The 16108-nt window shown below is 41.1% G+C and overlaps 2 protein-coding genes across 7 annotated transcripts in view; one reads left to right on the top strand and one right to left on the bottom strand.

Moving 5' to 3' along the window:
• sh3bgr (SH3 domain binding glutamate-rich protein) overlaps positions 1-6239 on the top strand; it is a 61013-nt gene extending 54774 nt beyond the window's left edge. For all 6 annotated transcript variants that reach the window (XM_070893842.1, XM_070893840.1, XM_070893839.1 and 3 more), the window contains 3 exons: positions 3046-3075; positions 3555-3632; positions 5260-6239. In XM_070893842.1, the coding sequence (XP_070749943.1) occupies positions 3046-3075; positions 3555-3581 (57 nt within the window). In that variant the 3' untranslated portion in view covers positions 3582-3632; positions 5260-6239. The remainder of the gene's footprint in view (positions 1-3045; positions 3076-3554; positions 3633-5259) is intronic.
• A 5183-nt stretch (positions 6240-11422) lies between these two features.
• On the bottom strand, positions 11423-15349 carry LOC139275561 (SH3 domain-binding glutamic acid-rich-like protein 3). The gene is made up of 3 exons (XM_070892731.1): positions 15290-15349; positions 12992-13159; positions 11423-11554 (listed from the first exon to the last, which is right to left on the bottom strand). Exons 1-3 carry the CDS (start codon positions 15347-15349, stop codon positions 11423-11425), a joined length of 360 nt encoding a protein of 119 aa, XP_070748832.1.
• Positions 15350-16108: the final 759 nt, after the last annotated feature.

The raw sequence follows: 16108 nt of genomic DNA, 5'->3' as shown, positions 1-16108 counted from the left end.
AATTTTTCTCCATTTAAATTATAATTTGCTTTTCTGTTTTTTTTTCTGCCAAAGTGGATAACCTCACATTTTCCCACATTATACTCCATCTGCCAAATGTTTGCCCATTTACTTAGCCTGTCTCTATCCCTTTGCAGATTTTTTTATATCCTCCTCACAATTTGCTTTCCCACCCATCTTTGTATCATCAGCAAACTTGGCTACATTACACTCGGTCCCTTCATCCAGGTCATTAATATAGATTGTAAATAGTTGAGGCCCCAGCACCGATCCCTGCAGCACCCCAATAGTTAGTTACTGTTTGCCAACCAGAAAATGACCCATTTATCCCGACTCTCTTTTCTGTTATTTAGCCAATCCTCTATCCATGCTAATATATTGCTCCCAACCCATGAACTTTTATTTTGTGCAGTAACCTTTTACGTGGCACCTTATCGAATGCCTTCTGGAAATCCAAATACACCACATCCACTGGTTCCCCCTTATCCACCCTGCTCGTTACATCCTCAAAGAACTCCAACAAATTTGTCAAACATGATTTCCCTTTTTATAAAACCATGCTGACTCTGCTTGACTGAATTATGCTTTTCCAAATGTCCCGCTACTGCTTCCTTAATAATGGACTTCAGCATTTTCCAAATGACAGATGTTAGGTTAACTGGTGTTTCCATTTCATTGCCAAATTCTGAATGTGCCGGTTATTGATCTTTTGAATTGGGATAGACTGATGCCGGATAACATTTATTCTGCCATGCAATTTGGTGCATTTATGGGATTTGTGCCAAGTGTATAAATGGCTGTTCTATGTTACAGGAGTCTTGGATGTAAGCAAAATTATGATTACTTACTTGAGGGAAAGAGTATTTAGAATCAATAGTCTGACGATCACATTGTCCCTCTGGTTCACTTTGAAGTATACTTTTGAACACATTTTATAGCTAAGGCTATTAACTTGATAATTATCTTTAATACTTGTGATGGGGTTTTACTTGAGAAATTTGGGGCTTGTGTGCAGAACTCCAAGGTTGATAACAGTAATGAGGATGAGGTAAACCAGGGAGTAGATATTGGGTGATAACAAACTTGGGTTTTAAAAATCTTTAGGAAGAGAAGACTGAGCCACTGGGAAAGAATGAGTTGGAATAGACACTACATTGAGTCTTTATTTCAACACTGCGAGGATGCATGGAGGAGGAAGAGCATATATTATCTATAGCTTAGTAAGAAGGATGTTTATTCTAAATCGTTCATTTCTTCTCGACCTAAATTTTAAATTTTTAGTTGGTCTTTATTGACGTGTTCAGTGACCAACTTGTTGACCTGTTCAATGACCAACTCATTGAGTAAAGTGCCCAGTCATTGATTACAAAGGAAAATCAGCACAGTGGCACTTAAGCTGTGTAAATGTCCATTACAAACTCCTCTTTTGCCTCCGCTGGAGCCCAGGGTGTATAACCAGGACCCTACAATGGAGAGAGAATAGGATTAGAAATTAAATTCCATGACCTTGTACATTAAATTGCTGAGCCATACAGACTAGGCAGGATCACTGTTTAATCAACAGTCTGTGTTGTGTTCGCTGTTGCTGTGCTGGAGTTGGGCTCAGGAATCCTGCACTGTTCAGGAAAATCGTCTAAGGTTCCATCTCCTGATAGCTATCCAATAAGCCCTGCTGAAAGAATCTGTTTTTCATATCAACAAAGCACATTCAGACTCTGCTATACCTCTCTTGGTTGAATAATATGGCAACACCCATTGGCAAGATTCTCTCATGAATAATGGCCACAAAGGAAAATATGCTAACTGGCATGATGGAACCATACCTAAGCAAACAATTTACACCATTTGAAAGGGGGAAGAAATATTTTAATGTCAAATTTTATCACAAATATCTTGAGAACTTTTCATAGAATCATAGAAATTTACAGCATGGAAGGAGGCCATTTTGGCCCATCGTGTCCATGCCGGCTGACCAAGAGCTATCCAGCCTAATCCCACCTTCCAGCTCTTGGTCCATAGCCCTGTAGGTTACGGCATTTCAAGTGCACATCAAAGTATCTTTTAAATGTGGTGAGGGTTTCTGCCTCTACCATCCTTTCAGGCAGTGAGTTCCAGACTCCCACCACCCTTTTGGGTGAAGAAATTTCCCCTCCTATCTCCTCTAAACCTCCCCCAATTACTTTAAATCTATGCCCCCTGGTTGTTGACCCCCTCTGCTAAGGGAAATGGGTCCTTCCTATCAACTCTATCCACACCCCTCATAATTTGATACACCTCAATCAGGTCTCCCCCTCAGCCTCCTCTGTTTAAAAGAAAACAGATCCAGCATCTCTAATCTTTCTCCATAGCCAAAATTCTCCAGTCCAGGAAACATTCTTGTAAATCTCCTCTGCACCCTTTCCAGTGCAGTCATTATTTTCTATGCAATACTGAAGCCCCCCCCTCCTTCCTCCCCCACCCAACAACCACAAAAAATGATATAAATGTACTTAGAAGATAGAAAACGATATTGGTTTTACAGCTCTGGCATAGCAAGGAATTGCATGCTCTTGATAATTATGTAACTTTTTCTCCACATTGTCAGGCTACAAATTTGATAAGTTGATCGTGTGACTGGTGTCCCTGCGTACTGCTGCTCTTAATCAAAAAGCAAGTCACAGCCAATAAAGTCTGCGAGAAAAGAAAATTTAACAATTGAATGCAATAAACACTAGTCCATGCTCTACTCTTTTCCCTGTTTTCAGCGAGTAAAGATTGAACACACTTTATATTTCACAAAAAATGAAAGTAGGCGCTTAAGGTATCAGTCTGTTCCTAATAAGAAGAATATTTTGAATTTCCAAGTATTTTAACCACATTCATTCCTTCTCTTTATTAGTTTCATCCATCTTTCCTCACCATCATTCTTCACCTATTGAATTCATCCTTTAATGGGATGTTTGCTATATTTTCTGTTTGCTTTTTTAATTAAGTTATGTCCCTCTTTTTCTTTCTCTCCTCCTCTCTCTCTCTCTCTCCACACCCTCTTTTGATATGCCATTTTAGGAGGAGGAAGATGAAGAACCAGTGACTGAGGTAGCTTTATATATGAGCAGTCTCTTTCTCACCCATGCCTAACAATGACCGATTGTAAATGTATCTAAACAAACTAATCAGATGTGTTTGATCTTTGTGTAATTTGATAATTCACTTGAATTTTATTCCACAATGCAAGTTGAAGAATAATTAATGACAAATGGAAACTTCAGTAATGTTGAAAATAGTTTGACAACTTTAGATGGGGGTAGGTTACATTCAGAAATATCCCTCCATTCCTTTGTGTTTTAAAACGCTTATTTTAAATGGCTAAGATTTTCGACCGTGAGGCGAGTCTTGATTTAAAGACTAACTTTTTTTTTTAAATCATTAGTTTAAAAAAAATTGTAGAACTTCTGCCCAAACATCTAAGTGACAGTTATTGGTGGTGCTTGTTGTTTTGCTTGTTTTGCATTCCACTCATTTTATGATCTATTTGCTTGTACTTATTTTTCTTTTCTTCATTTCTTCTTGATTAGGATGAGGATGAAGTGGATGAATCTTAAAAAAAAAAAAATGTTTTTGCTTTTATATGATTTCATCTGCACGGGTTTAAGGTAATGAGAAATAATGTCCTCCTGACCACCTAATTCAAACATTCAGACTGAGCATGCAACATTATTGACGTGCTGTTGACATTTCTGCTTTTGGGCTTGAGACATAACTGTCTTCAGTGGATGCTATATCTCTTTGACTCGAACATGGCCAGTGGTCTGATTCTCTATTTTACGTATTGTAATTGACTAATCTTTGCAAGTGTCCTGCATTTGAAGAGTTCTATTTGTACTTGAAAGCTGTACCATAGATTAACTATTTTCAATAAGTTGCTTCATCTCACCAGGGCTAGTCTGCTGGAAGTGAGTACTGGGAACTAATTGATGCACATGGCTGTTTGGCTGTCTGTCTACCTATTTCTCTTCATATGATTTTAATATTTGAAGGACCTTTTATTGTGTATAGCATTAAATTGGGCCTTGCACATTGTGCTGTGCTTGTGTTGCACATTATGCATGTTCTCTACTAATTGACTTTTGTGCATCAGTTTGAAAAATGTTCTGTAATTTTCTCAATTTTGTTTCCAAGGTTTCAGTGTAGTCTGCTCAAGATATTTTTTTATTCACACACGGGATGTGGGCATCGCTGGCAAGACCAGCATTTATTTCCCATCCCTAATTGTCCTTGAGAAGGTGGTGGTGAGGCACTTTCTTGAACCGTTGCAGTCCGTATGGTGAAGATACTCCCACAGTGCTGTTTAGGTGGGGAGTTCCAGGATTTTAGCCCATTAACGATGAAGGAACAGTGATCTATTTCCAAGTCAGGCTGGTGTTTGACTTGGAGGGGAACTTGCAGGAGATGATGTTCCCATGTGCCTGTTGCCCTTGTCCTTCTAGGTGATAGAGGTCGCGGGTTTTGGAGGCGCTGTCGAAGAAGTGCAGCCACTTTATCTGTCTAATGATTGTATTTTAATAACTGTTTGACTTGTGGTTAAAGACCTTTCCCTTTCAAGTATTTCCCTTTTATCACCATAAGAAAAACTCTTATTACCCTTTACTGTGAAAAGTTAGTACGTTTAAACTCTGCAATTCACGCTTCCATCACAAAAAATTTAAATGGATAATACATTTTTAAGTTTTCCTTGTGAAATGCAGCATCTTATGAAATGTCCTTTTAATTCCAGTGGGAATAATTGCTATATTAAATGATACTTTTAAGACTGTAGAAATTTTGTGATCTGACACCAATGAAGAAATTTGTACTTCGATTGGAACATCCAGTCAGTGAATGTTGCCTCTTTTCTACCCCTCCTCTCTCTCTCTCTCTCTCTCTCTCTCTCTCTCTCTCTCTCTCTCTCTCTCTCTCTCTCTTCCTCTCCACACACCCCCCCCTCCCCACCACACACACCCAAGCATTATGTCTACTAGGTTGGATACTTGGATCTAGTTCAATGAGAAGCCTTAAAAACCTTCTCTACTTTTGCTTGTGCTTGCTGTGTAAAACAAAGGAATTTTGCTCACAAATTGAAAACTACTCTGTAGGTTAGATTAAATTGGAATCCCAGTTTCACTGGGAGAATACGCTTCAAAAACATTGAGGGGCTTGCCACACAATAATGGATTGTATTGATTTCTGTGATTCAGTAGCCGTGTGTTTAAACACTTTTTCTGTTTCTCCCCTTTTTTTTAGGAAGCAGAAGCCCTTGCAGAGCAACAGCAAGTGTGAGAACTTGACCCAGAAACATTGCACCACCTATGGTGACCTCAGTAAACATGTTGGCACTGCCCAGGAAGTTCTTCAGTTCAAAAAGCATGGATTTCAACAGAGGAGTAGCCTTCAAACATCCACTTATTGCAGATATTGAGTCGCAAACAACCTTTCCCTTCTGTCTGTAGATGATTAGCTGCTGTTTTGATTGGAGTCAGCGGACTTCGTAGAAGCAAAATTAAGTTTTTGGAAGCTGATCTAAGCACTCCCAACTGTATGGCATAGTTAAACTTTGCTTTAATACCTGAAACGTTCCTCTTTGGAGCTGCCGGTTATAGCCTTAAATCAAAGCTTATCTCCAGAAAAAGAAATGCCAAGTTTTGCGTCATCTTCTCAATTATGCCAAGTTGCCTCTTTTTTTCCCCTTTTTTTGCCTATATTCCTTTCACTGAACATCAGTCGCTGTGAATGTTGGAGAGTAATTACTGATAAATGATGCAATGAAGTTTTAAAAAAAAAAAAATCTCCTTGTTGCATGTTTTTTTTCTCTCCATGATTGATTTTATTTTAATAGAACATTTTGGTATTACATCAGTGTTTAAATAGAAGAGAATAGTTAGGTTAAACTGTACGATCCTCTGGAAAGGTTTGATGTCTTATTTTCTTAAGCGTTCAAATATCCATCTCCAAATCTGGATAGTGTTTATTCCAGTTCTAACACTCAGATGTTGTGTCCATCTTGAAGCAGACGGCCAGGCAGTTCTCTGTTCCATGGTGTTTTGTGCGTAGTACTCTGGTGATCCTCGTGCAGCAGTTGTGCATGTCAGCCTGCTTATGTGAGAGAGGGCTCCTTTCTGGAATATTCTTAAAGGGTAATGTCTTACCTGGTATTCTTGCCAAAAGTTTATTTTTTTGTCAGATTATATTAAAGGAGGCATGTGTGTAAATTTGAATCACCTGAATATATGGTTACCTGTGCATCAGTTTTGTTTGCCGCTTGTCTAGTTTTGGACTTGGTTAAAGCTACCACTATGGATAGTGTTTGAACTTGTGTGGGTAGGTTTTAACTTTCACTACTGGATGACAAACTTAGCATTGTGGATTGGTCGCTAGATTTGCCCCTTGCCCATTTGTCCCTTGCATTGGAGTCAATTAGAAAAAGGAAATCCGGCAGATTGTGGAACGAGCGGCAGATCTGCAAGGCTGAGTTTCCTGCCTGGCGGTGAAGGTTAGAATTACCCCGTAATGTGACTCTTCATGTGCCTTTTGTATCTGTTTAGCCTCCAACCATACAGGATCTTAAACAACACAAACTAGGAACCGTCCTTGTTCGGTCTATAGTGAACACATCGTATATCACTTTGATTTGCTCCGTGATTCTGGGACAAATGACTCTTCACACCATTTTCAAAAGAATGATCAGTGGGCCTTCTGAAATGAATGGGAATGCAACCACCATTTTTTTTTAAATCAAATTAAAAGTGAGACACCCTATGCTATGGCTGCACTCTTTTTAAACAACCAAATTTGAAAGAATTTGCTTGCTTTCTGTTTTTAGGAACATTTCAGCAGGAATCGGCTTTTTGACCCTTGAACCTGCTCTACCATTTGCTGTGTATAGAAAGTGGTCCGCATTACTTTACTGCAGTCCAAAGTGGAACATAACTGAAAGATGCAATATTATAATTGTGCTCCTTTGGGAGGTATGGGGCTGGAGGACCTGTCACTTTGAACCGGTGGAACAAACTACACACAGTTTAAGGTTCTATTCTGAGCTGCTTCACTTATAGCCATAATGCTCCTAACTGCCCAAGTGTGAAAGCTATAATGGTCAGTTTCGCCCTGTTTCCCAAAAAATGTGATCACTCATGAATTCCCTTGCACCCAACAGTTATACTTATTTGTACCCATCTGTGTGTCTTTGTTAATGTGTGTACTTTTTATTTAAAAAAAAAAATACTAGTGTAACTAAAATTACTGACTTCAGCATTTTTCGGTAACTTTAATTCACTAAGGTGGTTCTGGAATGGTGTGCTTAATGTGGTGAGGCTAATTGTAGCAGCCCAGTGCTGCCTTGATGGAGATTATCTAACTCAACATAGACTGAGAATGCAACCTGGGAACTCTTGGTTTGTATTCTTTAAGTTTTTATAAAGAGCTTTACCCACTGAGCCATCAGGGGAGCTGTAATAGCTTTGAAAATACACCAACAAAAAAAAAATGTTTCCCATGATATTTTTTCACATATAAAGGTAAATAATATCTGAGGACAAGGAGCTAACTGATTGAATGTCAATACAGGTTGAGCGCCTGAAATCTGGACACTGGGCCGATCCATGGCGGGGTCGTCCGGAATCCAGAAAATGTTCCGAAATCTGATATTTTTAACCGATTACACTGAGTTGGGCTTAGGGAGGGGAAAACAAACAAAAAATAAAAATTCACAAAATCCTTACCTACTTTTTAATTCTTTCAGCGATTTAGTAACAACTTTAACTAACTTTTTGTGCAGGTCGTCAAAGCAGGTTTTTCCTGGCCACTGACTCCTGCCCGGAACTGCCGACCCCCAACCACCCCCCTCGCTCCGCCGCTGCCGGGGACACACTCCCAGCTCTGCTGCCGCTGGACTCGCTTGCTCCTCTCCGCTGCCCCGCGCGTGCAACCCCCCCTCCCCTCCCTTACCTCGACCCAGGCATTTCCAGATTCGGGACTTCGGAAAGACGCTCCGAAATCCAGAAATATCCGAACCTCTGCCTGGGCGTTTTCGGATTTGGGATGTCTGAAAGACCTGTAACGAAAACAGGCATGTGAACATTTTTTCGAGGCAATTCTAGCGAGATGTTGAAGTACTAGTGATAGTTTTAGCATGCTGTCTCCCCTAGTACAGATGCAATCCCTGGGATGGTAAAATCACCAGAATATATTATTCGCTCATAGTATTTGGGATTCATGCCAGTAATACTGCAATATAAATTGAGAGTCTTAATTAGATATTGGTGAATTACGGAGTTATGTAGATGGAGACTTTATGCAGACTTTTTAGAAGAATTTGTTTTGTAGCTACAGTATTTCTAACCAGTTTTAAGGAATTTTTAAAATTTTAATGGTATTTTTGAAAATCATAGATTCTTTCCGTTCCCACAAGATCTAATGTGTAGATCCAGTTCTTAAAGCTCTATCATCTGTGTTCAAAAATATTGTGCCATAATTTCCTGTTGCAGGGCACCGAGCAGTGTGTTCCGTTAATTAGACTTGCACGTGCATGTTTAGGTCTTTAAATTTTTGCACCGCTGGTTGCTGAAAGTGCAAGCTGATAACATCGCAGCGAGGGAAACTGGACATCTGGGACCTGTGAACAGGGCATCTCCGTAACCAATCAGATTGAAGGACTGTGAAATTAACAGCGCAAGGACTGAAAAGGAAGGGAAAATTAGAGTAGGTGAATTCAACGTACAGAAAGAGAAAGAGAGGGAAAGAAAGATTGGATTAAGAGACAAAAGACCAAGGAAAAGTTTTTTTTTCATTAAGCTTCAATTTTACATTTTATAATCTCCAACAGTATTAAAATCTGAAGGAATGAGACTCCACACTTGTAATAGTACATTTTCAGTGCCAGAGTGGTTGTTTACAGTAATTAACATTCACCACGTTGTTAAAGGGGTGTTTACACTGAAATGGACAATACTTGAGTGTTTAGTTTTTATCTACTGTGCAAATACAGCAACTTCACGCCATTCAGTGGTGAGGCAGGCAGTGCGATGCAAAGCTAACAGCAGGCAGTTTTCGCAAAACTATAACGGCAGAGCAGTGCAACTGTGACAACAACTTTTGGATTTTTTGAGTTTACCTGTGCATCTGTCCCTCACCTGAAGTTGTTGTACCATTTGTGCATAAATAATGGTAATCATCATCATAGGCAGTCCCTTGAAATCGAGGACGACTTGCTTACACTCTGAGTGCAGATTTGGTTTCCATATTTGTGAAAGGATATACTTGCTTTGGAGGCAGTTCAGCGAAGGTTCACTAGGTTGATTCTGGAGATGAGGGGGTTGACTTGAGGAAAGATTAAGTAGGTTGGGCCTCTACTCTTTGGAATTAAGAAGAATGAGAGGTGATCTTAAAACGTCTAAGATTATGAGGGGGCTTGACCAGGTGGATGCAGAGAGGATGTTTCAACTGATGGGGGAGACTAGAACTAGAGGGCATGATTTTAGAATAAGGGGCCGCCCATTTAAAATAGAGATGAGGAGAAATTTCTTCTGAGGGTTGGAAATCTGGAATTTGCTGCCTCGGAGAGCTGTGGAAGCTGGGACTTGGAATAAATTTAAGTCAGAAATAGACAGTTTCTTAAACGATAAGGGGTTATGGGGAGTGGGCGGGGAAGTGGAGCTGAATCCATGATCAGATCAGCCATGATCTTATTGAATGGCGGAGCAGGCTCAAGGGGCTCTATGGCCTACTCGCTCCTACTTGTTATATTATGTTCAGGTGACTGTATAGTCCAATACAGGAATCACAGGTGGGACAGACAGTGGTTGAAGGAAAGGGTGGGTGGGGAGATTGGATTGCCACACGTTCTTTCTGTTGTCCGCACATGATTTCTGCATGCTCTCGACAATGATACAAAGGTGCTTAGCACCCTCTCGGATGCTCTTCCTCTACTTGGGGCGGTCTCAGGCCAGGGATTCTCAGGTGCCGGTGGGGTTGTTGCACTTTATCAAGGAGGCTTTGAGGAAATAAGGGAGTGTGCCATTACCCTCCGTTATTTTGACAGCAAATTAAGGATTATTATTAACCCTGATGGCTGCTTTTTATTCTATCAACTGTCATGATCCAGTTTCCCATTCTTCTTTCTTGGTGTATTGTGGGCATGCTGCTCCTGTCAGACTTCCCCATTCAGGTTAAGGATAGTGCCACTGCTTACAAGCACTCGAGAGCCACAGCCCAACTGCTATTGTTACTGGGGAGACCACTTCTCAACTTTGCTGTCTTGTAGCGCTCCTCCAACCCTCCGAGATCCCTGTTCCTCTAACACTGACCCTCTTGTGCACCCTCACTTCCTTCGCCCCACTGTTGGCAGCCGTCTAAGCCTTAAGCTCTGGAAATCACTTCCCAAATTTCTTTGCCTCTGCATCTCTCCTCTTTTAAGACACTGCTTAAAATTACCAACCTCATTGACCAAGCATTTGACCTTCTGTCCCAATGCCTTTTTTTAAGTTTGGTGTCGGTGTTTTCTGATTATGCTAGAAAACAAAACTTGCATTCATATGCACCTTTCATGACCACTGGATGTCTCAAAGCGCTTTACAGCCAATGAAGTACTTTTGGAGTGTAGTCAATGTTGCAATGTAGGAAACGTGGCAGCCAATTTTGCGCACAAGCTCCCACAAACAGCAATGTAATAATGACCAGAATTTTTTTTTGTTACATTGATTGATTGTGGGATAAATATTGGCCACGACACTGGGGATAACCCCCCAGCTCTTCTTCAAAATAATGCCATGGGATCTTTTACATCTATCTGAGAGAGCAGACAGGACCTCGGATTAATATCTCATCCGAAAGACAGCACTGCCTGACATTGCAACACACACTCAACCCTGCACTGGAGTGTCAACCGAGATTTTTGTGCTTAAACCCACAACCTTCTGATTTCAGAGGTGAGAGTGCAACCCACCAAGTCACAGCTGACATTCTAAAGCACTTTGGGATATTTTACTAGGTTAAAGATGCTATATAAACGCAAGTTGATGTGCTTTTCTCCAACCCGAAGAACAGGATTTTCTGGGCTGTGGAGTTTTTCGTGACTTATCTTAATATAATTCTGTGCGTGTTTTTTTTTTTATGTTTTCCCCCCCCCCCCCCCGCCTTGTCTGCAACCTCAAACCTCTGAATTTAGGAGCACCATTGTAAAATGCAAGAGCAGAATGGAGATCCGGACTTTAAATCCTATTGAGTGCGTGTCGCCAGAAGATTGCTTCATTTCTCCATTAATTTTTTGTTAAAAAGCAGAATATTAATTGCAGTAGTTTTGATTTTCTTAACTCTGTTACAGCAAAAGACAAGACCAATTTTTCTGATTAAATTATATTATCATAACTTACAAAAGATAAAGCAGTGAATGTGCAGCATTGCGTTCATCAAATCAGTTTTCTGCGGTGTAATTTTGATTGATGTAGTCTGTTGAAATTTTACAACCACATTGCTGTTCCTGTGTTAATTTTAAGAAGTGATAAATGTCTTCGTTCTCCACAGCATCGTAAAACTGCTGGTAATCCTACAAAGTATTTTTAAAAGTCTTGTGAATTAAAGAACTCTTATTTTAGTTTATATAAGCTATGATATTCCCCTAAATTATTAAGTCAAATAGAACCAATTTCACTTAGTCAAAATTGGGTGATTTGGTGGGGTGGGGGGAGGGAGAGCGTGCTATCCAATGGTGTGCACAATGGCACTGGCTTCCAGAAACTGGCTCTGTCCTTTAGTTTGTCTATTACAAAAAGCAGACCCTGGGCGAAACATACAGGGATATAAGAAGATTTCCATAGCTCATAGTGACATTCATAATGTGACTGGAGGTAAAACTCCTCCTTTTGCTCCTGTCCACTACTTCCAATTGGTGCTCCATCAACAACCTGCCACAAACTGTAAGTGAAGTTTGTGCGAAAAGTCTTAAACATACCAGCAGGAGTGAAGTACAAACTTGAGTTTCTCAGCTGGTGAAATAATGGCCAAATGTGTTACTGCACTTCTCTGCACTAAATTGCATCTGCCATGTGTGTGTCCATTTCACCAGTCTGTCTGCCCTCCTGAAGTCTTATCATCCTCACTGTTTACTACATTTGTGAGTTTCATGTCATTTGCAAACTTTGAAGTTATATCCTGTACATACAAGTCCAGGTCATTAATATATATCAAAAATAAGTGTGCCCGAGACTGACCTAAGGGGAACACCACTGCACATGTCCCTGCAGTCTGAAAAACAACCGTTCACCACTACACTCCTTTCTGACGCTTGTCTAATTTTGTATCCCTGCAGCCACTGCTCCTTTAATCCCATGGGCTTCAATTTTGCTAACATGCCTATTATGTGGCGCTTTATCAACCGCGTTTTGAAAGTCCACATAACAGCAGCAACTTCATTACCTCCTCAACCTTCTCCGTTACTTCATCAAAGAACTCAATCAATTTAATCCAGCATGCTTTGCCTTTATCAAATCCATGCTGGCTTTCATTTAATAACCCATATTTTTCCAGGTGCCAATTCATTTTGTCCCAGATTAATGTCTCTCAAAGTGTCCCTACCACCAACGGTGGGCTGGCTGGCCTGTAATTGCTGAGTTTATCGCTCCTCTTTTTGGAACCAGTGTGTAACATTTGCAATCCTCCAGTCCTCTGGCACCACTCCTAAATCGAAGGAAGATTGGAATATTATGGCCAGAGCCTCCGCAATTTCCACCCTTACTTCCTTCGGCAGCCTAAGATGCATCCCATTCTGACCTGGTGGCACTTCTTGAAAGTGGCAAACCCTTTCTGAAATTTTATCCTAAAAATCTCTCTGCTACCACCTCCTGATGGATGACAATTTAACTGGAGCATTTTAAACTGAGATCTGATGTCTTTCCAGTGTTAAATATATGATTTTATTTTATTTTTTTGAAACTGTGTTCTAGAGTATTTTATTGGTCATAATGAAGAATGAAAGATCCCTTACCCCACAATAACTGTCACCGTTGAATATTTGTGGTGGAAGGGCATTGGGGTTGCCTATTCTACTTCTCATTTCTTCCAGGAGAGCTTCGCTGACTGAGATATCTATCTGCTTGAACTTTATTCTCTTTATTTCCAGTACCCTTTCCACTTCCAACTGAGTAGACCTGACCTAGGAGCAGAGAAGGGTTGATAAATAACAAAGAAATAAAATAGAAAACCATCTTTAGTGCCAGCCAGCGACAGCTCGTGTATAGTGTCTCACCAACGCTGTTACAATATTGAAATTCTTTCACGAAGAATCATAAGCTCTTAAAATTTTCATTTGGGCTATATGGGCATCTGTTACAGAGCAAAATTCCCTTGAGTACTCGCCTGGTGTGACTGGTACAAATTATTTTTAAATTATTTTGAAAATCTTTAATCTTAAAATATGTAACATTGCATTCAAATCTATTGGGGCTCACTCCGCCCGATAGGAGCACTAAACCTAGGGTCTACTTGGTGTGAATGTCTCGGCCCAATCCTGGCAGGTACGTTTACCCACTGAGCCTTTAGAGCATCATTTTTTTTTGTTTCCTATGAAATCCAATTTAAAATGAGAATTCTATTGCTCTTGTGCCTTGCAGCATTGCCAGGCAGGAGGCTGATGATGCTCCATGGCTAGCCAGTCATCATCATAGGCGGTCCCTCGAACGAGGATGCCTTGCTTCCACGAGAGTTCACAGATGTTTCAATGATGGACCCGATATTCCAGTCCTGAACTCCAGTTGAGAGTGGAAGATGCCTGTGTGTGAACTTTTTTAACGTGTGGTAACTTGCACATCAGCCACCACACAAGGGCTTGCCAGAGCTAGGCAAGGATCAACCAGGACGACTGGAGGGCTGCTCTGCTGCACGGACCTAGTGCACACACATATCGCAATGTGGGCAGGTTCGTGCTGCCCCATGACTCTCTGCTCTTCTGAGCACCATACCCTCATTCGCCGCACCTTCGCCATGATGTTCCAGGGACCCGGCGCTCCAGCTCTATTTATAGCCCGGCCTGCGGTGGTGGTCTCACACAGGTCCGGGAGGCCCACAATGTTAGCCAGTGTAGCAGGTGTGACTGACAGAAAATGGTAGTGTTGTGGTTACGATACTAGTAACCTTTTTAGCTGGTGAGTTCAAAACTCGCCATATTGAATTCAATAAATCCGGTACATGTGCAACTGATACCAGGAAGGACAATACCACTTAAAGCTACCAGATTATTGTAAAAGTCCAACTTGTTCACCAATATCCTTCAAAAAAGGGAAGCTGCTACCTCTACCCAGTCTGCTATTTTTCGTGCACCTATTTGTCTCTGGATCTTTGTTGGAGGATCAGCAGAAAGATACATTTGGTTTCTGTGCCTCCAACCCCTGCACTCTGGGATCTGTGATAAACTGGAGCCTAGCCACCATTAGAGGTAGAGTTCATCTTTCCTAGAGGTGGGTAGGACATCAGCCAGTGACAAATCTATTGATAGGACATGCCCCTATTTATTTGCAGGAAGGTAAGAAAACCATTAGGCAGTTCTACTATTTCTTCTCTGAGGGTTGTAAATCTGTGGCATTCGCTGCCTCAAAAAGCTATGGAAGCTGGAACATTGAATAAATTTAAGACCGAGATGGACAGTTTCATAAACGATAAGGGGTTACGGGGAGTGGGCAGGGAAGTGGACCTGAGTCCATGATTGGATCAACCATGGTCGTATTAAATGGTGGAGCAGGCTCGAGGGGTCGATAGCGTACTCCTGGTCTTATTTTTTATGTTATGTTAATGTAACAAGAGGGCAGGCTACCATCAATTGCGAGATCCCAGCGTCTTCGTTTAGCTTTAAACTTGGCAAGGTTCCACCAGATCGAACATAGTGCTGGCGATTCCCTGGGCAATCCTTTCAGATCTGAGATTTCGTGTCCAAATATCTTGGAGTGGTAATTCATGCTTTTCTTCTCTGTCTCCGATCTCTCACAACATTTTTATTAGATTCAAGACAATCTCCAAAACAGTCATGATTTGATCTCACTTTAGTGAAATTGGGAAATCTTGATTTTTATGCACACGCACATATGTACCGAATAATTAATTATATGTCACTAATTCTAACAGTTACCCTTTGAAAAATTAGACCCGAGAAATTTAGGATAAAAGATAATTATATTAACAATTGTTAAAGGGCATGTTGCTATAATAAATAGTGGAAAGTTTGGTTGGTTTGGGAATAAGTTGTACTGCCCCCTGCCGGCCGCTTGGGTTCATAGTGCCGCGGTTCACTTGCCTCTCTCGATGCGGATACACTGGAGATGTACACTTGGACCCCAGACATGGCTCGTCTCATCTTCACTTCAGCAACGTAACCCCTATTTATTAACCCCGGCCCCCACCACCAGCAACTGTCGGAGCCTCGGTTCTGACCGTTAACACAAATTGCGTAACAGTGAGAAGATATTCTATAGAATAGAATGTACTTTAAAGGCAGACAGTACTGCCCCTGGTAAGACAATCGAAAACTTGCTTTTAGAACACGTGACTGATAGCGCAAATTATTTAAAATTAGTAAAACTTTAAAAATGAAGCACATTTTGAAAGACGCTTTTCCCCCTCTTACACAAAAATCAATGACTAGGAACTGGAGTAATTGACATTTGTCAGGTCTGAGTTGGATGTCATCCATAGGGTTCTACACAGGGTACCTGGATATCGAAAGTTGTTTTATTAATAGAGGATTATCCTACCCCTCTTCCCCCTCCTCACCTCTGTGTCTTGGTGATGTTCCAGCCTCTCAGTTAGAAAATTGTGCTTCCACTCCCGGTTGTGAGCACATTCTCTCTTAGGCAGTCCCTTGTAGTCGAGCATGAGTTGCTTCCACATTAAAAATGAGTTCTCAGTTGACTGATGAGTTAAATGTGGGACCTACAGTCTCTGTCACAGGTGGAACAGATAGCGGTTGAAGTGATGGGTGGGTGGGGTGCTGGGTTGTCGCGTGCTCCTTTCGCTGTTTGCGCTTGGCTTCTGCTTTCTCCCGGCGAAGAGACTCGAGGTGTTCGTAACCTCCCTGGATGCAGTCTGGGGCCAGAGATTCCCAGGTGTCGGTGGG

The sequence above is a fragment of the Pristiophorus japonicus genome, chromosome 11, assembly GCF_044704955.1.
Source record: "Pristiophorus japonicus isolate sPriJap1 chromosome 11, sPriJap1.hap1, whole genome shotgun sequence".
NCBI classification, from domain to species: Eukaryota; Metazoa; Chordata; class Chondrichthyes; family Pristiophoridae; genus Pristiophorus; species Pristiophorus japonicus.
Note: the sequence above shows the minus strand (reverse complement) of the source record. Positions and strands in the feature narration are given on the sequence as shown.

Coding starts and splice junctions, on each gene's coding strand:
- LOC139275561 (XM_070892731.1), bottom strand. CDS start 15,349: ATGAGACGAGCCATGTCTGGGGTCCAAGTGTACATCTCCAGTGTATCC. Junction 13,160..15,289: donor GTGTATCCGCATCGAGAGAG/GCAAGTGAACCG, acceptor CTCTGCTCCTAG/GTCAGGTCTACTCAGTTGGA. Junction 11,555..12,991: donor ACGGTGACAGTTATTGTGGG/GTAAGGGATCTT, acceptor AATACTTTGTAG/GATTACCAGCAGTTTTACGA.